The following is a 17,954-nucleotide window of genomic DNA, read 5'->3' on the forward strand; positions in this document are numbered from 1 at the left end:
TGTGTGTGTGTGTGTGTGTGTGTATGTGAGTGTATGTGTGTGTGTGTGTGCATGTGTGTGTGTCTGTGTGTGTGTGTGTGTGTCTGTGTGTGTGTGTGTGTGTGTGTGTGTGTGTGTGTGTATGTGAGTGTATGAGTGTGTGTGTTTGTGTGTGTATGTGAGTGTATGAGTGTGTGTGTTTGTGTGTGTGTGTGTGTATGTGTGTGTGTGTGTGTGTGTGCATGTGTGTGTGCCTCTGTGTGTATTTATGTGCACATGCGTGTGTGTGTGCATGCATGTTTGTGTGCATGTGTGTGTTTGTACTGTGTAACTTGACTTCCGTCCTTCAGGTGCGCGACAGGGGAGGCGTGGCAGGAGATCATGCTGGCTTGTGCTCCCATGAGGCCGTGCGAGAAGGGCTCAGAGGTGGGCCCGGCCAGCGAGGAGTGTGGCAGCCATTTTGCCATCATCTACTTTGTCAGCTTCTACATGCTCTGTGCCTTCCTGGTGAGACCCGTCGCCTAAGAGCCGTCTCAAACTCGCTCTCGGTCTCAGTGATTGAGTTTGCGCTGTATGTGCCTCAGAGAAAAGCGGATACGGCCAGCTGATCTGGATTAGAGTGATGTAGGGAGAAATCTATTCAGGCTGAATCACAGCAGTGAAGGAAAAGAGGATGTCAGCCCCACCTCACTGGCTCACTCACACGCTTCCTGTCACGCTTCCTGTCTGCAGATCATCAACCTGTTTGTCGCTGTCATCATGGACAACTTTGACTACCTGACGCGAGACTGGTCCATTCTCGGGCCTCACCACCTGGACGAGTTCAAAAGAATCTGGGCCGAGTACGACCCAGAGGCCAAGTCAGTGACCTTTCAACCTCTTCTCTTCATCCTTCTCTTATTTTCCAGCTGGCCTTCTGTGCTTCTCTGCTGTTAGAATATGGTTAATTTTTGTACACTTTGTGCTGGCAGAATATGACAGTGAGCTGACAGGTTAAAAAGGCACAATGTCAACCAGTGATCTTTCCAGAAGTCACCCACAAAATGCAGAACATTCTCGCCTCGCACCGATGTAATGTTGCTAGAATTGTTTTCCTGAAAAGTTACAGGAACATTGTAAGAACGTTATGCATGAAAGAGTGTTTTCCAACAGCAGTGTGTGCCTTTGCCCACAGAGGGAGAATAAAGCATCTGGACGTGGTGACCCTTCTGCGTCGAATACAGCCGCCCTTGGGCTTCGGGAAGCTGTGTCCCCATCGCGTGGCCTGTAAGGTGAGGCATTGAGCACAGGCCCAGCACAGCAAGGCACAGAGTCAGTCTGTGAAATGGAGGGGAAAATTAGGACACACCTCAGAGGAATCTTATGGAAAACCAGGTCAGGAACAGATGGGATCACCAAAATCAACCTCAGAACATAATAAATGCAAAACTTGAGGTGTGCATACCTGATTCCGGAGGGGTCGGAGGGGTGAGAGGGGTGTAGAAACAGCGTTGTGACCGTGTGTGACACGCTGTGTAGAAGCAGCGTTGTGACCGTGTATGACACGCTCTGCTCCCTTGTCTCCGCAGCGGCTGGTGTCCATGAACATGCCTCTGAACAGCGACGGCACCGTCATGTTTAATGCCACCCTGTTCGCCCTGGTCCGCACCGCACTGCGCATCAAGACCGAGGGTAACGAGCCGCGGCGTTCTCACTGCGCTCTGAGACACAGGGTCTCCCGCCGCAAGAGTTCACACGCAGTACAGTCTGACACAACAGAGAGTGATAATTTATTCCATTCTGTGCTTTAGTGTGTGAAGCTTTCCTGTCATCATGACTATGTATCCTTTGGTGTTTGACAACTTCAGTATTACTCTTTGCTGGCCAGATGTAGCTTTTGAAGCTTTCCTGGCTTGCGTATTGTGCCGTTCACACTTCCAGCGACACAGCCAGACATTTACGGCTACGTTTCACACTGCAGCAGTTCAGCTCAGTCATCGTATCCCTGCTCACCTGGGAATCAGGCCTGAAACCTGCTGGCTACAAGCCCAGCTTTGCAGACTCTGCAGCATACAGTCATAACACACTTACAATAACTATATCAATAAATATCATATTTTACCATCTACTGTAAAAATGTGGCCATAAAACATATTTTTGCAGTATTGATCATGTTATTGATTTGTTCTTGTCCTTCTTAAAGGACAGATGGTCATTGAGTAATGTAGAAAATAGCTTTCATAACGTAAAAACAACTACAAAAACATGGACGGATAACACTGGTGTGTTTGTTTGTGTGTGTGTGTGTGTGTGTTTAGGTAACTTGGAGCAGGCCAATGAGGAGCTAAGAGCAATCGTGAAGAAGATCTGGAAGAGAACCAGCATGAAGCTGCTGGATCAGGTTGTTCCACCTGCAGGAGGTCAGTACAGAGAGAGGTCATATGTCGAAGGACATTTCTACAGCTCCCCTGGCAAACAATGCAATTCTTACAAATGCATTTTTTTATCTGTGGACAGCCAGATCTGCATTTCTTTTTAATCTGCTGCAACGCTGTTGGTTTGTATTTCACAGACGACGAGGTGACGGTGGGGAAGTTTTACGCCACCTTCTTGATCCAGGAATATTTCAGGAAGTTCAAGAAGCGCAAGGAGCAGGGGCTGGTGGCTAAGGTCCCTCCAAAGACGGCTCTCTCCCTGCAGGTGTGTCACAGAGAGTAGCGTCACTCCAACACCTCATCACCGCTGCTGGTGCCATCTTTCACTGCCAGCAGTTACAGGACCCTTTCATTCTGCTTGTGTATTTAACAGATGGAATATTCAATATTTCTGACCTTCCTGTTAGACATACACACAGTATATCATTACTGTAAAAGTTTTAATGAGTATCAAAGATAATTTCACGAAGGCACACTTATGTCAATAATCTGACTCCACGTGTGTGTGTGTGTGTGTGTGTGTGTGTGTGTGTATGCGTGCGTGCGTGTGTGTGTGCGTGCGTGTGTGTGTGTGTGTGTGTGTGTGTGTGTGTGTGTGTGTGTGTGTACGTGCGTGTGTGTGTGTGTGTGTGTGTGTGCGCGCGCGCAGGCTGGACTGCGGACGCTGCACGACATCGGTCCGGAGATTCGCAGGGCTATCTCAGGTGATCTGACAGTGGAGGAGGAGCTGGAGAAGGCCATGAAGGAGACGGTTTCGGCTGCGTCTGAGGATGATATCTTCAGGGTAAAGGTCCGCGACAGCAGAATTCCCCCCTACAGCTGCCACCCTCATCGCTTCGGCTGCAGAGACCCCATCCGCTCTGACCCGGTCCTCACCGGTCTGGCCCAGAAACCTGCTTTTTCATTGGGTGGAAAGCTTCTGCTCCTCACCAGGGAGAGCGCTCTCTCCATCACTCTTAGGATCTCACAGACAGCTGCTCAAAATTTATACTCTTTTGGACTTTTGGGTCCAAAAGCAGGTCTGAGCTTCAGTGCTCTGCATGTGTTTGTATTCAGCAGAGATGTATTTTTTGGTCACCGTTCTCCCCAGAGCACATATGCAGAGTCTCCATACGCTGCAGATGATTACTCCATTTAGAATGTTGCTTTGGATACAGTTCACTGTTTTTTTTTCCCACACATTGCATTTTTCACTAGAGCAGAAACAGGTCAAAGCTACAGTTCATCAAAGGCTTGATTGATAAGACATGTCTGCCCACGTGTGTAATTGGCTGCGTCAGGATTAGGACATAAACGCCTGAAGGCTTCACCATATTTTCAACATCAGCCCTTTTCCCTTGATTTCCAGGCGTCACTTTGATTCGAAAGGTTTTCTTTTTTTTTTTCCCTCGACAGCGGGCGGGCGGCCTCTTCGGAAACCACGTCAACTACTACCACCAGAGCGACGGGCGCAGCTCCTTCCCACAATCCTTCACCACGCAGCGCCCGCTGCACATCAGTGCCACGGGGAGTCCGGGAGACGACGTGTCCCCCTCCCACGAGAAACTGGTGGACTCCACCTTCACCCCCAGCAGCTACTCCTCCTCCGGCTCCAACGCCAACATCAACAACGCCAACAACACGGCCATCGGCCGCTTCCCCGCCCCCTCCATCAGCACCGTGGACGGCCACGGGGGGGCGCCGCTCACCCCTGTCCTGCTGCCCCGTGCCGCCTGGCACTTCCCCACCAAGAGGTGACTGACACCCGGAGCGGAGAACATCGCCATTCTCCATCCTCTCACCACTACTGTGTTTGTGGCAGACCTTTCTTTCAAAAAAAAACTGTAACTGAGGGGCCCGGCTCCCCCAGCGCGGCCCCAGATATCTCTCCCACGTCTGGTTTAAAAACGCGAGCAGCGGCAGCAGTTTCCTGATTAGCGGGCATCTGTGCAGCGCGATCTCTCAGTGTGATCTTTCAGTGCCTGTAATTACACCCTGTCACGGTTAGAGTCCTGTGCCTGGCCACTCGCACCCTTGACTACATTCCTCAGCAGAGCGCTGCATTTCCAACAAAGATCCCGTTAGGAAAGGAGGAATAATTACTGGAGGGAATGCAGCCCTTTAATTGTTTGATCGTTGGTGAGAGGCGAGTATCAGCATAACGGAATCAATACAAATAGAGAAGAAAATGGCCAGAGAACTGCATCTAATTAATTAATGTCACCAATATTCAAAGGCCATGTTTATAGCGAGACAGAATAATCCGCTGAGTAGGAAGTAGATCTATCTTAATATTGTAACGCTTTGCTAATAAATGAATGTTTATGCTGGACTGGCATCTCAGTGTGCAGCAGAGATAGTGGTGACCTTGTCAAAAGCCAGTTTGGGTGGAGTGTGGTGACTTACGCTTGGCTTCTAGTGCCACTGGGGTGCAGATGTGTACAGATCAGAGTTCCCTCTCTCCCTCTCTCTCCCTCTCTCTCTCTCTCTCTTTTGGGGCGTGGTGGCCCCGTGTCTCCAGCAGTTTGTGTTGCATTTGAGCTCTCATGATTCCTTCGCCTGGATCCTCACTGGTCCGGACTTTTTCCTGCTTAGCTAAACTTCCTAGTGCTCATCTGTATCACAAACCAAGAGGCCACTAACGAGAGCAGTGTTCCCTCAGGGGCCAGGGTTCAGGGCCACTCTAACAGGGAGGGTTACCCCTCCTGTAACACCCCCCACCCCTCCCCCTCCCCCTGACCCCCCCTTCATCCGCCAGCTCCACCATCTCGCTCTGGGCTGGTGCTCCCGGTCAGTAACAGCCTCTCCTCTGTCTCCCCTGCGGCCTGCCTTGCCTTCAGGACGCGTTACTATGAGACCCTGCTGCGGTACGTTCCCCTGTGAGAGACCCGTTTAGCGGCGCCTGTATGGGACCAGGCCGGGCCTGTCCATACCGGGGTGGATCCGTGCTGCAGTGCGCTACAGCCGCGGAGCTTCACAGCCAATCAGAGCGCAGGCTCCCGCTCCAGTGCTTGGTGGCATTTGGGCTGCATTGATAGGAGAGAATGAATGAGGCAGATAATGGATAAAAAAGAGAGAATGTTAGAGAACGTGGAACATAAACAGGGATACCTCAGCTAACGATGCCTCTGAGGAAGAAGCTCCTCAATAACAAAAGTTACGCTTTTCTAATGACTAAAGGCATCGTATTTGTTCAGAAATATCTCCAAGCTGTACGTTTGTTAGCACCGCTGACATGGAAAATCGTTTTAAACGAAGCAGAGAAGGCAAAGACACTGCTGCAAGGTGGAGCTAAAACAGGAGCGATAACAGTCAATAATACCAGAGTGAAGTGTGCGCGTTAACGTATGTTCAGAATATGCTTATTAGATAAAAGCATGTTTCGGGTTAAAGGAACATTTGGTGCTAGTTTTTTCCATAGTTTATGATATTTTCCTAATTATCCCCCTTTTCTGAGGTCCAGGAACCCATCTGTATATATGCCGAGCTATCTGCCCAGCAAGAAATTAATGTCAACAAAGTGACCTTATAGAATTAATCTTAGAGAATTCATTTGCTCCGTTACCTGAGGTATACCTGTAGCTACGTTCTGTAGATCCAGTGAGCTGCACTGCTTGACCTGCAAAGTGGCTTCTAGCCCCTGTAGCACTGGTGCGATCTACCCTGACCTTAGAAACACTGTCAGTGTCTTACTTCCATAGGGCAGAGCTCGTAAAAATTGGCTAAAGCTTTTGGTGGGCTCAGTAGTGTCGGCGCAAAGGATTCTGGGAGTGTGTGCTGCTGCGCATCGTCTTGATCCTGACCCCCCCACCCCCTTCCCCCACCCCCCCTTTGTGTCGGTTTGTTTTCCACGCTGGCGGTAGAGGGTGCAATGGGCTGGCTGGCTGGCTTCAGTGGCTACGCTTTCTTTCGTTCGTTCTTTCTTTCTTTCGTTCTTTCTTTTTCACCGCTGCATTAGTGTAGGTAGAGCAACCCGCAGGGACGCGCCTGTCGGTTCTGTGGCTGTTGGTTCTTCGCCTGTCGGTTCTGCGCTGACTCGTCCGCCTCTGGTTTCTCGTTGGCAGCTCCGACTCGAGCGACAGCCGCCTGCCAATCATCCGCAGAGAGGAGGCGTCGACGGACGAGACGTACGACGAGACCTTTGCGGACGAGCAGGATTACCGCGGCGACCGGCTCTCCTCCGAAATGTACCACACCCCAACCCCCACCCGCCCCCGCCCCGCCCCGGCCCCGCCCCAGGCCCGCCTCTGCGACTCCCCTCCACCTCTCACTGCCTCTGAGCCCGCTTTCATCCGTCCACCTGTTCCCTTCTACCCAGTAGATGCACCTGTGCTCACCTGCAGCTCACACCTGGAGAGACAGAGTATTGGACAGGACTAGGCTTCAGGGCCTCACTGTATCACTGGAATACCATTTAAAATATGCTCTGCTTCTCCTGAAGCCCCTTTGTCCTTCTACCAGACAGCCGAGACAAAAGAGACAGATTCAGAATCAATGAGTAGTGTCCCTGTGGTATAAGACATGCGTAAAGCTGGTGCAGCATCACCACGCTGACGTTAGAACTGTTTGTGTGGCAGGCTGGTGTATCAGGATGAAGAGAGCAAACAGCTGGCCCCCATGGAGGAGGGAGAGGACAGCGAGGACAGGAGGCCCTGGCAGTCCCCGAAAAGAGCGTTCCTGTGTCCCACAGCGCTGGGTAACGCTCCCCTCTCCGCCCTGACACCCCCGCGTCTGCGCACACCTGCGGGCGGTGCGCTCGTTACAGGGAGACGGGTCACGTTTAATTGTTTGTTGTCCCTTTTTAAACGCACAGAAATGTAAGCTCTTGCAGCTTATTGCTTTTATTTCATCAGTGAAATGATGGTGTCGTGTCTGGGCTGTTAAGTGGCCATCGGCTTTATGCACACTGATTGCTGCAGAAGTGGCCTCTCACACTGAGTATTACACATTAATCACAGCTCCTAAGGGAAGGAGTGTGAGCACCTCTGAGTGATGCTTCTCTGTTCAGTGTGTCCTCAAACGCCATGATTCTGCTGTGAACGTCTCTCTTAACTTAAGCCCTCTTTTTTATTTGTAGTTCTTGTCTGTGGCTGTTTTCACAGTTATGGCCTATATACAATGCAGAATGCTTTGGTTTAGCACTGAATTACTGTTGCTGAATTGCTGTAACACTCCCAGAGGCGGCTAATACAGTATGATCTTCCCTCCCGTCTGGAGTCTCCTCATAGCCGTTGATTTCCGAGTGTTGCGTAAAGTTTACAGATGTGCAACAAATCCACTAAGCCCTTAAAAAAGTTTTCTGACTTTGTGGAACTAATTACAAGATTATTATTACCCAGATATGAAGACCACAGAGGATTATGTTCAGGACAAACAATGAATGTCTAATACAGTGTGTAGCATATTCATATGAATAAGCCGTTGCAGAGTGTGAGGATCTGCTGTCAGTCTGAGGGGAAGTTTGTAGTAGCCACACCTCATCCCCTCTCTCTCTGTGCGCTGCGCAGGCCGAAGGTCTTCCTTTCACCTGGAGTGTCTGAAGAGGCAGACGAGATCGGACGTCTCCCAGAAAACTGCACTACCCCTCCACCTGGTGCACCAGCAGGTAAGGGGGTGGGGAGGGCCTGACCCGTACACTGAGGCTTTCCTGAAAAACATGTGCAGGTTGTCATGGTGGATGTTTCTCTCTCTCTCTCCCCCCTCCCTCTCCCTCCCTCTTTCTCTCTCTCTCCCTCTCTCTCCCTCCCTCCTTCTCTGTCTCCCTCTCTCTCTCCCTCTCTTCCTCTCCCTCTCTCTCCCCCTCTCTCTCCCTCTCTCTGCCTGTCTCTCCCCCTCTTTCTCTCTCTCTCTCTCTCTCTCTCTCCCTCTCTCTCTCTCCCTCTCTCTCCCTCCCTCTCTCCCTCTCTCTCTCTCCCTCTCTCTCTCTCTCTCTCTCTCTCTCTCTCTCTCCCTCTCTCTCTCTCCCTCTCTCTCCCCCTCTCTCTCTCTCTCTCTCTCTCTCTCTCACTCTCTCTCTCTCTCTCACTCTCTCTCTCTCTCTCCCTCTCTCTCTCTCCCTCTTCCCCCCCCAGGCTCTGGCGGTGGCAGGCCTCAGCCCCCTGCTGCGGAGGAGTCACTCCCCCACGCTCTTCTCCAGACTGTGCTCCACGCCCCCGGCCAGCCCGTGCGCGCGAGGGGGCCGGCCGTACCAGCGGGTGCCGACGCTGTGCCTGGAGGGCCCGCCGGGCTCCTACGAGAAGCTCAACAGCAGCCTGCCCTCGGTGAACTGCGGCCCCTGGTACAGCGACAGTAACGGGAACAGCACGGGGCCCAGCACGCGGCCCCCCAGGCCTGTCTCTCTCACCGTACCCCCCGTCATGGGCAGGGAATCCACCATGCTCTCCCACGGCAGCGCTGGCAGCCTGGTGGAGGCGGTGAGGACCGGAGTTACCGTCTCCTGCCATGAGTCAGATGTCTCTGTCCTGTCTGTCTCTATCGCCTCTGTTTGTGTGTAACTCTGTTTCTCTTTCAGTCTGTGCTGTTCTATATGCATGTTTCTCTGTCTGTTTCACCATTTGTATCTTTCTGTGTCTCTCTGTGTGCTCTTGTGGTCTCACCTGTTCTCACCTGTTCTCACCTGTCTCCGCAGGTGCTGATATCGGAAGGCCTCGGGCGGTACGCCCAGGACCCGTCCTTCATCGAGGTGACGAAGCACGAGCTGGCGGACGCCTGCGACATGACCATGGAGGAGATGGAGAACGCGGCGGACAACATCCTGAACGGGAACAGCCAGCCGAGCCCCAACGGCAATCTCCGGCCCTACGTGCACTGCAGGGACCTCAGCACGCAGGAGCCCAGCCACAGCGAGGCCGCCAGGGGGGCCACGGGGGGCCCCAGGGAGGAGCTACTGCCCAGCGCCCCCCTCGGCCTGGAGGAGGAAGGGGAGGAGGACAGGGCCACCATGGCGGGCCACCGGGACTGTGGGTTATTAGAAGACGATGACATGGACTGTGTCACCAGTTTGTAGGAACAGCAGCACAGAGGTCTCTCTTCCTCTCTCTCCCTCTCTCTTTCTCTCTCTCTGTCTCTCTCTGTCTTTCTGCCAGACGTGACCAGATGTTGGCGGCCAATGTTTTTTGATCGGTTTCTTTATTTATTTATTTTTATTTCCGTATTTAATTGTTGATTTTTTTGTGCGTGTATGTGTGTGTGTGTGTGTGTTTGAGGTTTTTTGTGTGCATATGCACGTGTGTATGTGTGTGTTTGTGGGCGTGTCTCAAAAGTGCCTCACAGATCTTGTGCTCTTGAAAGGTGGATTAGGGGAGGGTTTTCGGGAAAGCAAAAAACAAAAGGAAGCAAAATGAATGTCTGGATTTGGTTTATAATTTGGTTTCGTTCTGTTCTGTTTGGTTTATTTCACTTTGGTTTGGCTTTTGTTTCGTTCCCGTTTCCCTTGGTTTGTTTTTTTTTTTTGGCCACCGTGCAGGAGTACCCTGGGAGATGTGAGATTGTGCTGGTCGGTTTCCACCAGGCGTTCTGACGTCAGAGTGCCTCTCGCAAGCTGCTGCGAGCGTTTCCCTGAAGAACAGGAAGACCTTTTTTTTCCTCTTCATCTTCTTCTTCTCGTACTTCAGAGCTGCAGCACAATCATGCCCGGAGTCTCTGACAGCAGGCGGAGCTCGGGGGCCGACGCCAGCGGGAGGAAATGGGGAAGAGCTCCACGACGAGCCAGGGGCGTGTTCTTTGGACCTTCCTCCCACCAGCTCCTGGAACATTGCGTTTTTTTGGGAAAGGGATCGTTTAACAGACTCTGGACAGCGGGGAGAGAAGCTGTGAAAAGAAGAGATGCTGTGAAGAGCGAGCAAAGACACTGGGATGAGTTTCTGCCCGTCCTGCTCTGCTAGTGTCCCCTGGTCTCCGTCCTCTTTCGCCACACTGTCCGCCACCCGCGGCCACTTCCTGGGCTTCTTGCAGGAAGCAGAAGGAGTCAACTAAGGCTGAACCTGAGGGACAGCACCGTCTGCTGCCATATACCTCGATTTCCCATGCCATTTTCCTGACATTTTGGTTCTTTTTTTGTTTGTTTTAGTTTTTTTTTAGGTATCTCCTCGACTTGTCCTGCGTTTGGAAACAGAAGGGTGGTGATGAGGAAGAAGGGAAGTGGAGGAAGAGGAGGGGAAGCAGGGCTGCAGACTCCTCCATCCCCACCCCTCACCGTTTCGGTGGAAGAGCGCTGGTGTCAGCGGGCGGGCTGGAGCAGGCAGTCACACATGCATCAGAAACCCAGATTAGAGATTGTATATTTATACAGTACAGTGTTGTGCAAAATGTAGAGACCAGCCTATATTTTCTGTTGTTTTATTTGTTTTATTTTCCACAAATCTTGGGTGTTGTCCCTAATCAGTTCTTGCTTGATTTATTTAGGAGATTAAGAAGTTAAGTAATCAACCTGTGAACACAGGATTTAGTGTTGTATTTAAGTGGGAAACTTTGCTGTCAGTATACACCTTTCAGATTGTATTTATTTATTTATTTTTTTCCCTGCAACAAAAGTGTGTTTTGGAGTGGGGTGAATATTTGTTGCTGTTAAAAGACATGCGTAAGGGATGAACCCGGTAGCTGAGGTCTGCAGTGACCCTCTTTAACAGCAGGTACACTGGGAGGGAGGCTTACAAAGCTGCGTGCTCTAATTTTCATTCTGAATGCTCTTCTCAATATCTGACTACTGAGGTCACCCAGAGGATTCCGTAGGGGCCATACAGGTTAGACAGACCCAAAATGGAGGAACGGCTTTGGCGTCTGTGGAGCTGCCTGATGTAAAGGGTATCTTCGGCACGCAGATTTTTTCCTCCAGGTAGTTCCGCATTTAAATATTATGGCAGGTGATTTCATTGCTAGTGAATGCAGGCCGTTTGGTACAGTGTAGGGAATAACCAGTGAAGTACACAGGCCTCTCAGGAGGATACCAGCGGCAGGAAGAGAATAAGCTGATTACACTCAGCGGGCAGTCTGACCACAACCGAGGGGCAGGAGACATGGCGTGCTGGGTAGACTGTGGAAGAGAGGTGAAATGTCAGGAACATTGGGGTTGGTTTGAGTAAAGCTGTCCAGTGGAGTTTATAGGGCTAAATGTATTATTATTATTATTATTATTATTATTATTACTATTATTATTATTATTATAGTTGCTCCTACTTTGTTTGGGGTGTTCTCTGCTTTGCCCAGCACTGTATGTGTATACACAATACACACAAACCTAACAGCAGAGAGTGTGTGTGACCCAGAATGACTTACAAATCAATTATGCAAGTATGATATTCCAGTGTTATCATGTGTACTCATGAAAATATGTAGTTAGGATCTGGAGTTGCCATCTGTACTGAGTATGTAGAGGGTGAAGCTTCCACTTGAGGAAATGACAGTTTCAGCTTTCAGCAACACCATATGAAACACAGCTGTTTTTTTCCTTCTGTTTTTTTCCTAAAGCAGAAATTTTAGAATGGGCCTGATGTAGTAACAGTTTGATAAAAGTCTTGCATGTTGGAGTGCTGTGCATTGTGGATTCTTGGTCATTACAGAGTTTATCTTAAGGATCTTTTTTTTATTTTGAAATTAAACTGCCATGGGACTTTGGTCCAGTTTTGTTTTCACTAATTCCTTGCCAATGTCTAAGGTACTAGTGGGTGAAATGCTGTTTGGTTCCTCTGTGAATTGTCTTCATGACTGGCGTATGAGCCTGTTCTGAGAGTTTCCTTTTAAATTGCAAAGCATCTATTATAAGTGAATAAGCTCCATGCAATGAATGACAGCGAGGGGGGGTTGGGGGGGGGGCATGTTCATATTTGTTAGTAAATGTTTGCACATCAAAGTTCAAAACCTATCAAATTCTGGACATGTAGCCGATTTTTTCTCCCCATTTTGTCTCAGTTTGTTTTTCGATATTTCTTTCATTTCTCACAAAATGATTGTGCCATATTTTAAAGATAAGTGGCATGACTGCGCGGTAATGTGTGTGTGTGTGTGTGTAGGTGTGCGTGGGTGGGTGGCACCCTGTCAGGGAGGCGTTTTCTGAGCGCAGGGTTTTGGCGGGAGTGTGTGGGTGCAGGCGTGCATTCCACAAGATATGCAAAAACAATGCAATAATGAATACGACTGTAAATGAGTCTCAAAAAAAGAACTAGCTGTGTAAAAATGAAAAGTGAAAAATGATCAGATAATATATTCAGAGTGGTTTATTAAGTTGCAGATCTTTAAATTGAAGAAACCTGTTATACTTGAAATCAGGTGCATTTCAGTATTTAAAATATCTTGTGCCAGGTATTTTCATTTTCTTGTGTTCTATCTTCTCTAACTGATAAATAGTATACTGATGTTAATTGAACTCACTAGTTGTATATGCATGGGATTCATTTTAGTATTTTAACGTGCCAAGTAGTGTGCCAAGTTACAATTTTAGTGCTTTTTTTAAACAGGGACGGAACACAAATGAAACATCATTTGTTTTATATTTCTGTAAAATAATGAAAAAGATGGAAATGTAAATATTATAGATACTTGGGGAGAAAAAAACAGACTTGCTTGATGTTAACTGGTTTTGCATATCTTGTGTTCATCCAGGTTTGAAGATGGCTGTACATTTCTTTTATTTAAAACAGTCTCTCTCTCTTATTTCTCCTTTGTTGGTCCTTCCTCATATGGGTGGATCAAACATCACATTTAAAAACATAAATAAATCTCTCTGTCTGCCTGTCTGTCTCTCTCTCCCTCTCTCTCTGTCTCTCTCTCTCACACACACAGGCACACACATGCATTATCAACATCCGCCCCCCCCCCCCCCCCACCAATTCCACCCCCCCACCCACCCATCCTCTATATTGGATGTAAGACTGCTTAGGAGTTCTAGATATAGTTACGGGTCATTGCTTTACCGTATATAAAGTGGCCTGAAACTGTGTTGCTAGAATTTGTTAATATGTAGGCAATTTGACATGTGGGGACACAGAATTTATGGATAGAATATGAAAAGTTAAAATGATTTAACCTTTGCTTATATGCAGTTAAGCTTGGATGCTCAGGCATCAGGCGCTGCAATAACTCCAAATTCACTGGCTAACTGGCCGTCCGAGGAAACAGAGGCCATGGGAAAAGGAGGTTTATGTAGTGTTAGCATTTATAACTCCCTTAAATGTAAAATAAAAAAGTGTACTGTTTTTTAGTTCATTGTTATGGCAGCAGATTCCTGTTTAATTATTGATCTGATTCTGCCCTTTGTGAAAATGAAACTTTGCTTTGATTTGTTACCATGGTTTTCGATTTGAAGAAAAGGTACAGTTCATATCAGGGTTTTCCTCTTTACTTTAATAAAGCTCTCTCCGTAATGGAGAACAGGCTATCTCGGAAAGGCAGCAGAATCACTCTCAGAAGTTGGTCAGCAAGGGCTTGTTGGTTTTGCTGCAATGTTTCTGCCCAATAACATTTATCAGATAGGTGTCTTTGCCCCACTCCTCAAGAGCATGACCTAGAAGGTTCAGGTCAGCGTGGCTGTGAAATTTCACTGAAATCGATACTGTTGAAATACAGAGAACTATGATGCTGACACCCCACTAGGGTGATTCAAGGCCCTGACTCTTGACCTTGGTTTGCTCATTCACTTTTATAAAGGTGACAATCCGTTAAGATTGTTAAACACATAAATAACTGAAGAACAATGGAAGAAAATTCCATTGATGCATTCCGGTTTTGAGGGTGGTAGGCACACAAGTAAGGCAGACAGCAAGCTCTCCAAACTTCTATTTGTGTAGAGTTGTCTGCTGGCAAACTTTTTAGCTTTGTGGGTCCTATTGGAACGACTGCGTCTGTCACTTTGAAGCATTTTCCGTCTCACTTCAGTAGCTAATGATTGTAAATTTCTACAGAGTATATAAACTGATGTATAAATGCAGTATATAATTGTTCTAAATGTCAGGATAAGAGGTGTGTCACAGATTATTTTGAGAATGTACTAATTAGTGAAATTTCTAGACGGATCAGGAAGTGAAAATGTTATTTATAATAGACTTATAGGTTTAAATCTTACCATTTTCTATCCTTCTTTTCAGACTCTAACTTCCCGTGAGATCTCTTTTGATCGGTGGGAAGGTCAACAGGGACGGGGTGCGTGGCAATGATAATTATGAACGGAATGAACCTATTCAGGGTTTCATGTGGTGGCTTTAAATTTTTATTTTTTAATCTCGGAGGGACCGTGCAAGTGAAGACCATACAGCATATCTTCCAAAGCCATTGTGTTAGCTGTAGACTCTTATCCATCCTTAGCATCTAGCTCTCTCCAAGTGTGTCGCTGTCATTAGTGCCGTCCACCCGAGCGTTCCTGGCGCTCCTCACAGCTGGCTATAGCCATAGCATTCCTCTGCGTCTGAACCTCATGCATTCCGCTGTGATGTGCACTCTTAAGAACGCGAAGAGCCATTTCAAATATGCATTTTTTTTTGCAAGCCATGGATATTGTTCGGACGAGTTTTCCTTCGTTTATTTCTCCTGTCAGTTAGTCCATGGTGTGTCCAAGGAGACGTGTGAGGAGTGGGGTGAGGAAGGAATCCACTCAAAAAAAGATGGAAGGAATGATCGAAATGCGGGAGAGAATAGACCAAAAATGCTTACATTTTCATATACAAGCAAAAAAAATCATCTCCGTGTTCATTCCCACACAGGAATACCTGACTATAAATGACCTAATGATGTCGGAGGTTGTAATCTGGCTGCTTCAGGAAACACCACACATCTTTCCCGAGTTCCATCCAACAACAGGGCACAAATACATGAGAGTTCTGCTTATAGATATTTATTATCAATATTGTACCAAAAATCAGACACCTGGAGAAGTGTGACATTCAGTTGCCCTCTCTTTTTCCACAGAATGTTCTAGACAACATAAATGTGTAGCTTTTTGGTTATGAGGGAGAAATTAGTCTTGTGTCATTCAACTACCTGTATGTTTGCTTTTGGAATACCATGAACACTTGGCAACATGTTCATGTAGCTTAAAATAAAAGTAACAGAATTAACACTTTGCCAGTGTAATGTGGATAGAAAAGAGAAAAATAGCTGGATGGCCAATGAGATTTTATATGCTGTAGAAACCGAATTCATCTTGGGTTTTTGAAATTTAATTTTCTGTCCCTGAAGTGAGGTTCTCGGATGGTACATTTAAAAAAAAGATGATCTTCTTGGTGTGGTATTAATGCTCCAATGATCTTTTGTCACAATACTTACATCACACATTATCAGATGTGCATCTATCAAATAACAGAAAATGTATTATTTTTCTTGTAAATGGATTGTTATTGATCATTTTGATCTAAACTAAAATATTTTAAGAGAATATTACAAATATAAACTTTATTTTCATTTTTTAGCTGAATCAAAATGTAGTAGTGCATATGTGAGACCCTGACTTCCCTTTTTGAAAAAGAAAAAAGAATGAAAGAATATCACTCTCTTTAAATGTTTTCCTGTTGCTCATTATTGCTGCACCACCATAATATGTATTTTAACACTTACGAGTGCATTATTTTAAGAGAAAATAACACTATTATGTGTTACAAGTATATTCTGAGTGTATAATAGAAGAATGATGATAAAGGTTGTCAGAAAACTGGATGAGAGTTTTGTTTGGAGAGAAGTAAGTATCGATCCAGGACGTTGTGTTTTCTGGCAGATGTGATGGAGAACCAATCCCCAATCCCTCTTTGCCCTTTAACCTAGGGTTCTGTTCCAGTTGGGTATGTTTAATCAGTAATATGGCCATTCATTTCAAGGGCATTCCCTGCAGGCGCTTTAACTTTAAGACAAAGCATCTGTGTTTATTTATAATGACTGTTTCCCACAGACAAGCCTGCTTTTATATACGTTACTCCTTACTTTGCTTGCATGTCAGTGCTTGGTTTTATTACTGGTCAAGGCTTTGTGACATGGCTTGTGGTTGTAGTTTGTTTTCCACTCAGGGTTTGCTTGAAGCTGGGCAGGAAGGAAGCAGTGTGCGGTTTTCAAATATTTGCATGTGTATTTGAAATGAAAGCATGCTTTTTGAAAGCGCTTTTGAAAATAGCCCTGATCTGCACAATCTGTTTGGGATCATTCTAACTGAAGCTTTCATTGTCAGTGTGATAGACCCTACTGTGAGATACATGGCTCTTTAAAAAGGCTATATTTTTCAAAATAGTTTAGCATAATCCCAGTGCGCCTTTTTATTTGTCCTCTTATAGAAATGACTGTTAATTTGCGATAATGATAATTATTTGCACATCATCTGTAGTAAAGGGTTATAGTTGTGGGTTTCTTTTCCTTTGCTTCTACAAATGGGAGACAGTGGGAGACAGTGGGAGATAGCGTATTTCTGACATTTTTGTTCATTGAGATAAAAGGAACAGGAGAAAAGTATTTCAATATTTTTCAATATTTTGCCTTTCCAAAAGGCAGGCTGAATGTTCATCTTTTAGTCTTTGCTAATGGTGGATTAATTTAGTGAACATGAACAGTGTCATAAGACAATATCCCATGTTCCTGCTGTAAAAACGGGAATTTCTAAAGTTAGATACTCATTTACAATTTACAGTATTTTCACAATTACTGAGCATGCTTATCAAAAAACAACTTACTAATTTGTGTTTTCCTCCACTGGACTTGTTTTTCCTAACTGTTCAGTTATGCTGTGTATTTAAAAGTGACGCGCCCTTGATTCAGTAATAGTGAGTAAAAGTCTGTTTTTTTTGAGTGTTGGACTACATCCATCCGTGACTGCTGACAGAAACCTTTACATTTCTATGTAAGGTCAGGGAACGGTGGATGGAGGAGATGAGTTTTGGTTGTTGTACTTGAAATGTACAGATCAACAGATCTATTGCTCCAAAGACACAAGACAAAGATGATCTTTCGCAATATGAATCCTACCTGTTATGAGGGAGTTGTCAGAGAAAGAACGGCATGCCGTACTCATGGTCCTTGTCCGGGTTTTCATTATTGTAAGCTCAGGCTTAATAGTTCATGAAAATTAATCATAAAATCTGTAGTTTCAGCTTCAAATTTGGTTCATTTGGATAAAGTAATGCACCAACAGGTACCGCGCAGTGTGAATTTAACTATTGATGAGCAAAAGTAGTGTTTAGCACGTAACAGCACCATTTTTGGAGAAATTGTGACTAAGGTTGTGTATTGTATGCGTGGTAGCTTTGGTATATGATCTTATGATCAGCTTTGATGGGCTCAGCTGTCTGAATGTGTAATGGATTCATGTAATGCTAAAGTTGTTGAGTTAATTTGCCCTAATCTCACATGCCCTCTCTTCCTCTTGGAAGAGGAGGCCCTGCATGGTCTGCCACTGTTTGCTCACTTTAGACATCCTCTCATTCACATTGTCCTTCTCCCCCCTCTTTCTTTCCTCATTTTTTTTCATTCTTTCATGTAAATTTTAAAAAGGGAACGAGTAAAATACGAAAATCAGAAAATTCAATCACTTTTCTACTCTTGTTTTCAAAAAAAGGAAAAATTTTACAAAAAAACTTGATTTGTAAATAAGTGATGTACAGTTTGTATCTGTTACTGTCA

At 46.3% G+C, this 17,954-nt stretch overlaps 1 protein-coding gene across 8 annotated transcripts in view; it reads left to right on the forward strand.

The window, feature by feature from the left end:
- Positions 1–9,474, forward strand: part of cacna1c (calcium channel, voltage-dependent, L type, alpha 1C subunit) — a 217,832-nt gene extending 208,358 nt beyond the window's left edge. For 3 of the 8 annotated variants that reach the window (XM_036517567.1, XM_036517571.1, XM_036517569.1), the window contains exons 35-48: positions 330–486; positions 712–839; positions 1,154–1,250; positions 1,548–1,650; positions 2,277–2,378; positions 2,531–2,658; positions 3,043–3,183; positions 3,789–4,126; positions 5,213–5,239; positions 6,437–6,559; positions 6,950–7,068; positions 7,880–7,977; positions 8,444–8,785; positions 9,001–9,474. In XM_036517567.1, the coding sequence (XP_036373460.1) occupies positions 330–486; positions 712–839; positions 1,154–1,250; positions 1,548–1,650; positions 2,277–2,378; positions 2,531–2,658; positions 3,043–3,183; positions 3,789–4,126; positions 5,213–5,239; positions 6,437–6,559; positions 6,950–7,068; positions 7,880–7,977; positions 8,444–8,785; positions 9,001–9,378 (2,281 nt within the window). In that variant the 3' untranslated portion in view covers positions 9,379–9,474. The remainder of the gene's footprint in view (positions 1–329; positions 487–711; positions 840–1,153; positions 1,251–1,547; positions 1,651–2,276; positions 2,379–2,530; positions 2,659–3,042; positions 3,184–3,788; positions 4,127–5,212; positions 5,240–6,436; positions 6,560–6,949; positions 7,069–7,879; positions 7,978–8,443; positions 8,786–9,000) is intronic. The other 5 variants (XM_036517575.1, XM_036517570.1, XM_036517574.1 and 2 more) reach the window with 4 other exon arrangements.
- Positions 9,475–17,954: the final 8,480 nt, after the last annotated feature.

Source organism: Megalops cyprinoides, chromosome 23, assembly GCF_013368585.1.
Source record: "Megalops cyprinoides isolate fMegCyp1 chromosome 23, fMegCyp1.pri, whole genome shotgun sequence".
Taxonomy (NCBI): domain Eukaryota; kingdom Metazoa; phylum Chordata; class Actinopteri; order Elopiformes; family Megalopidae; genus Megalops; species Megalops cyprinoides.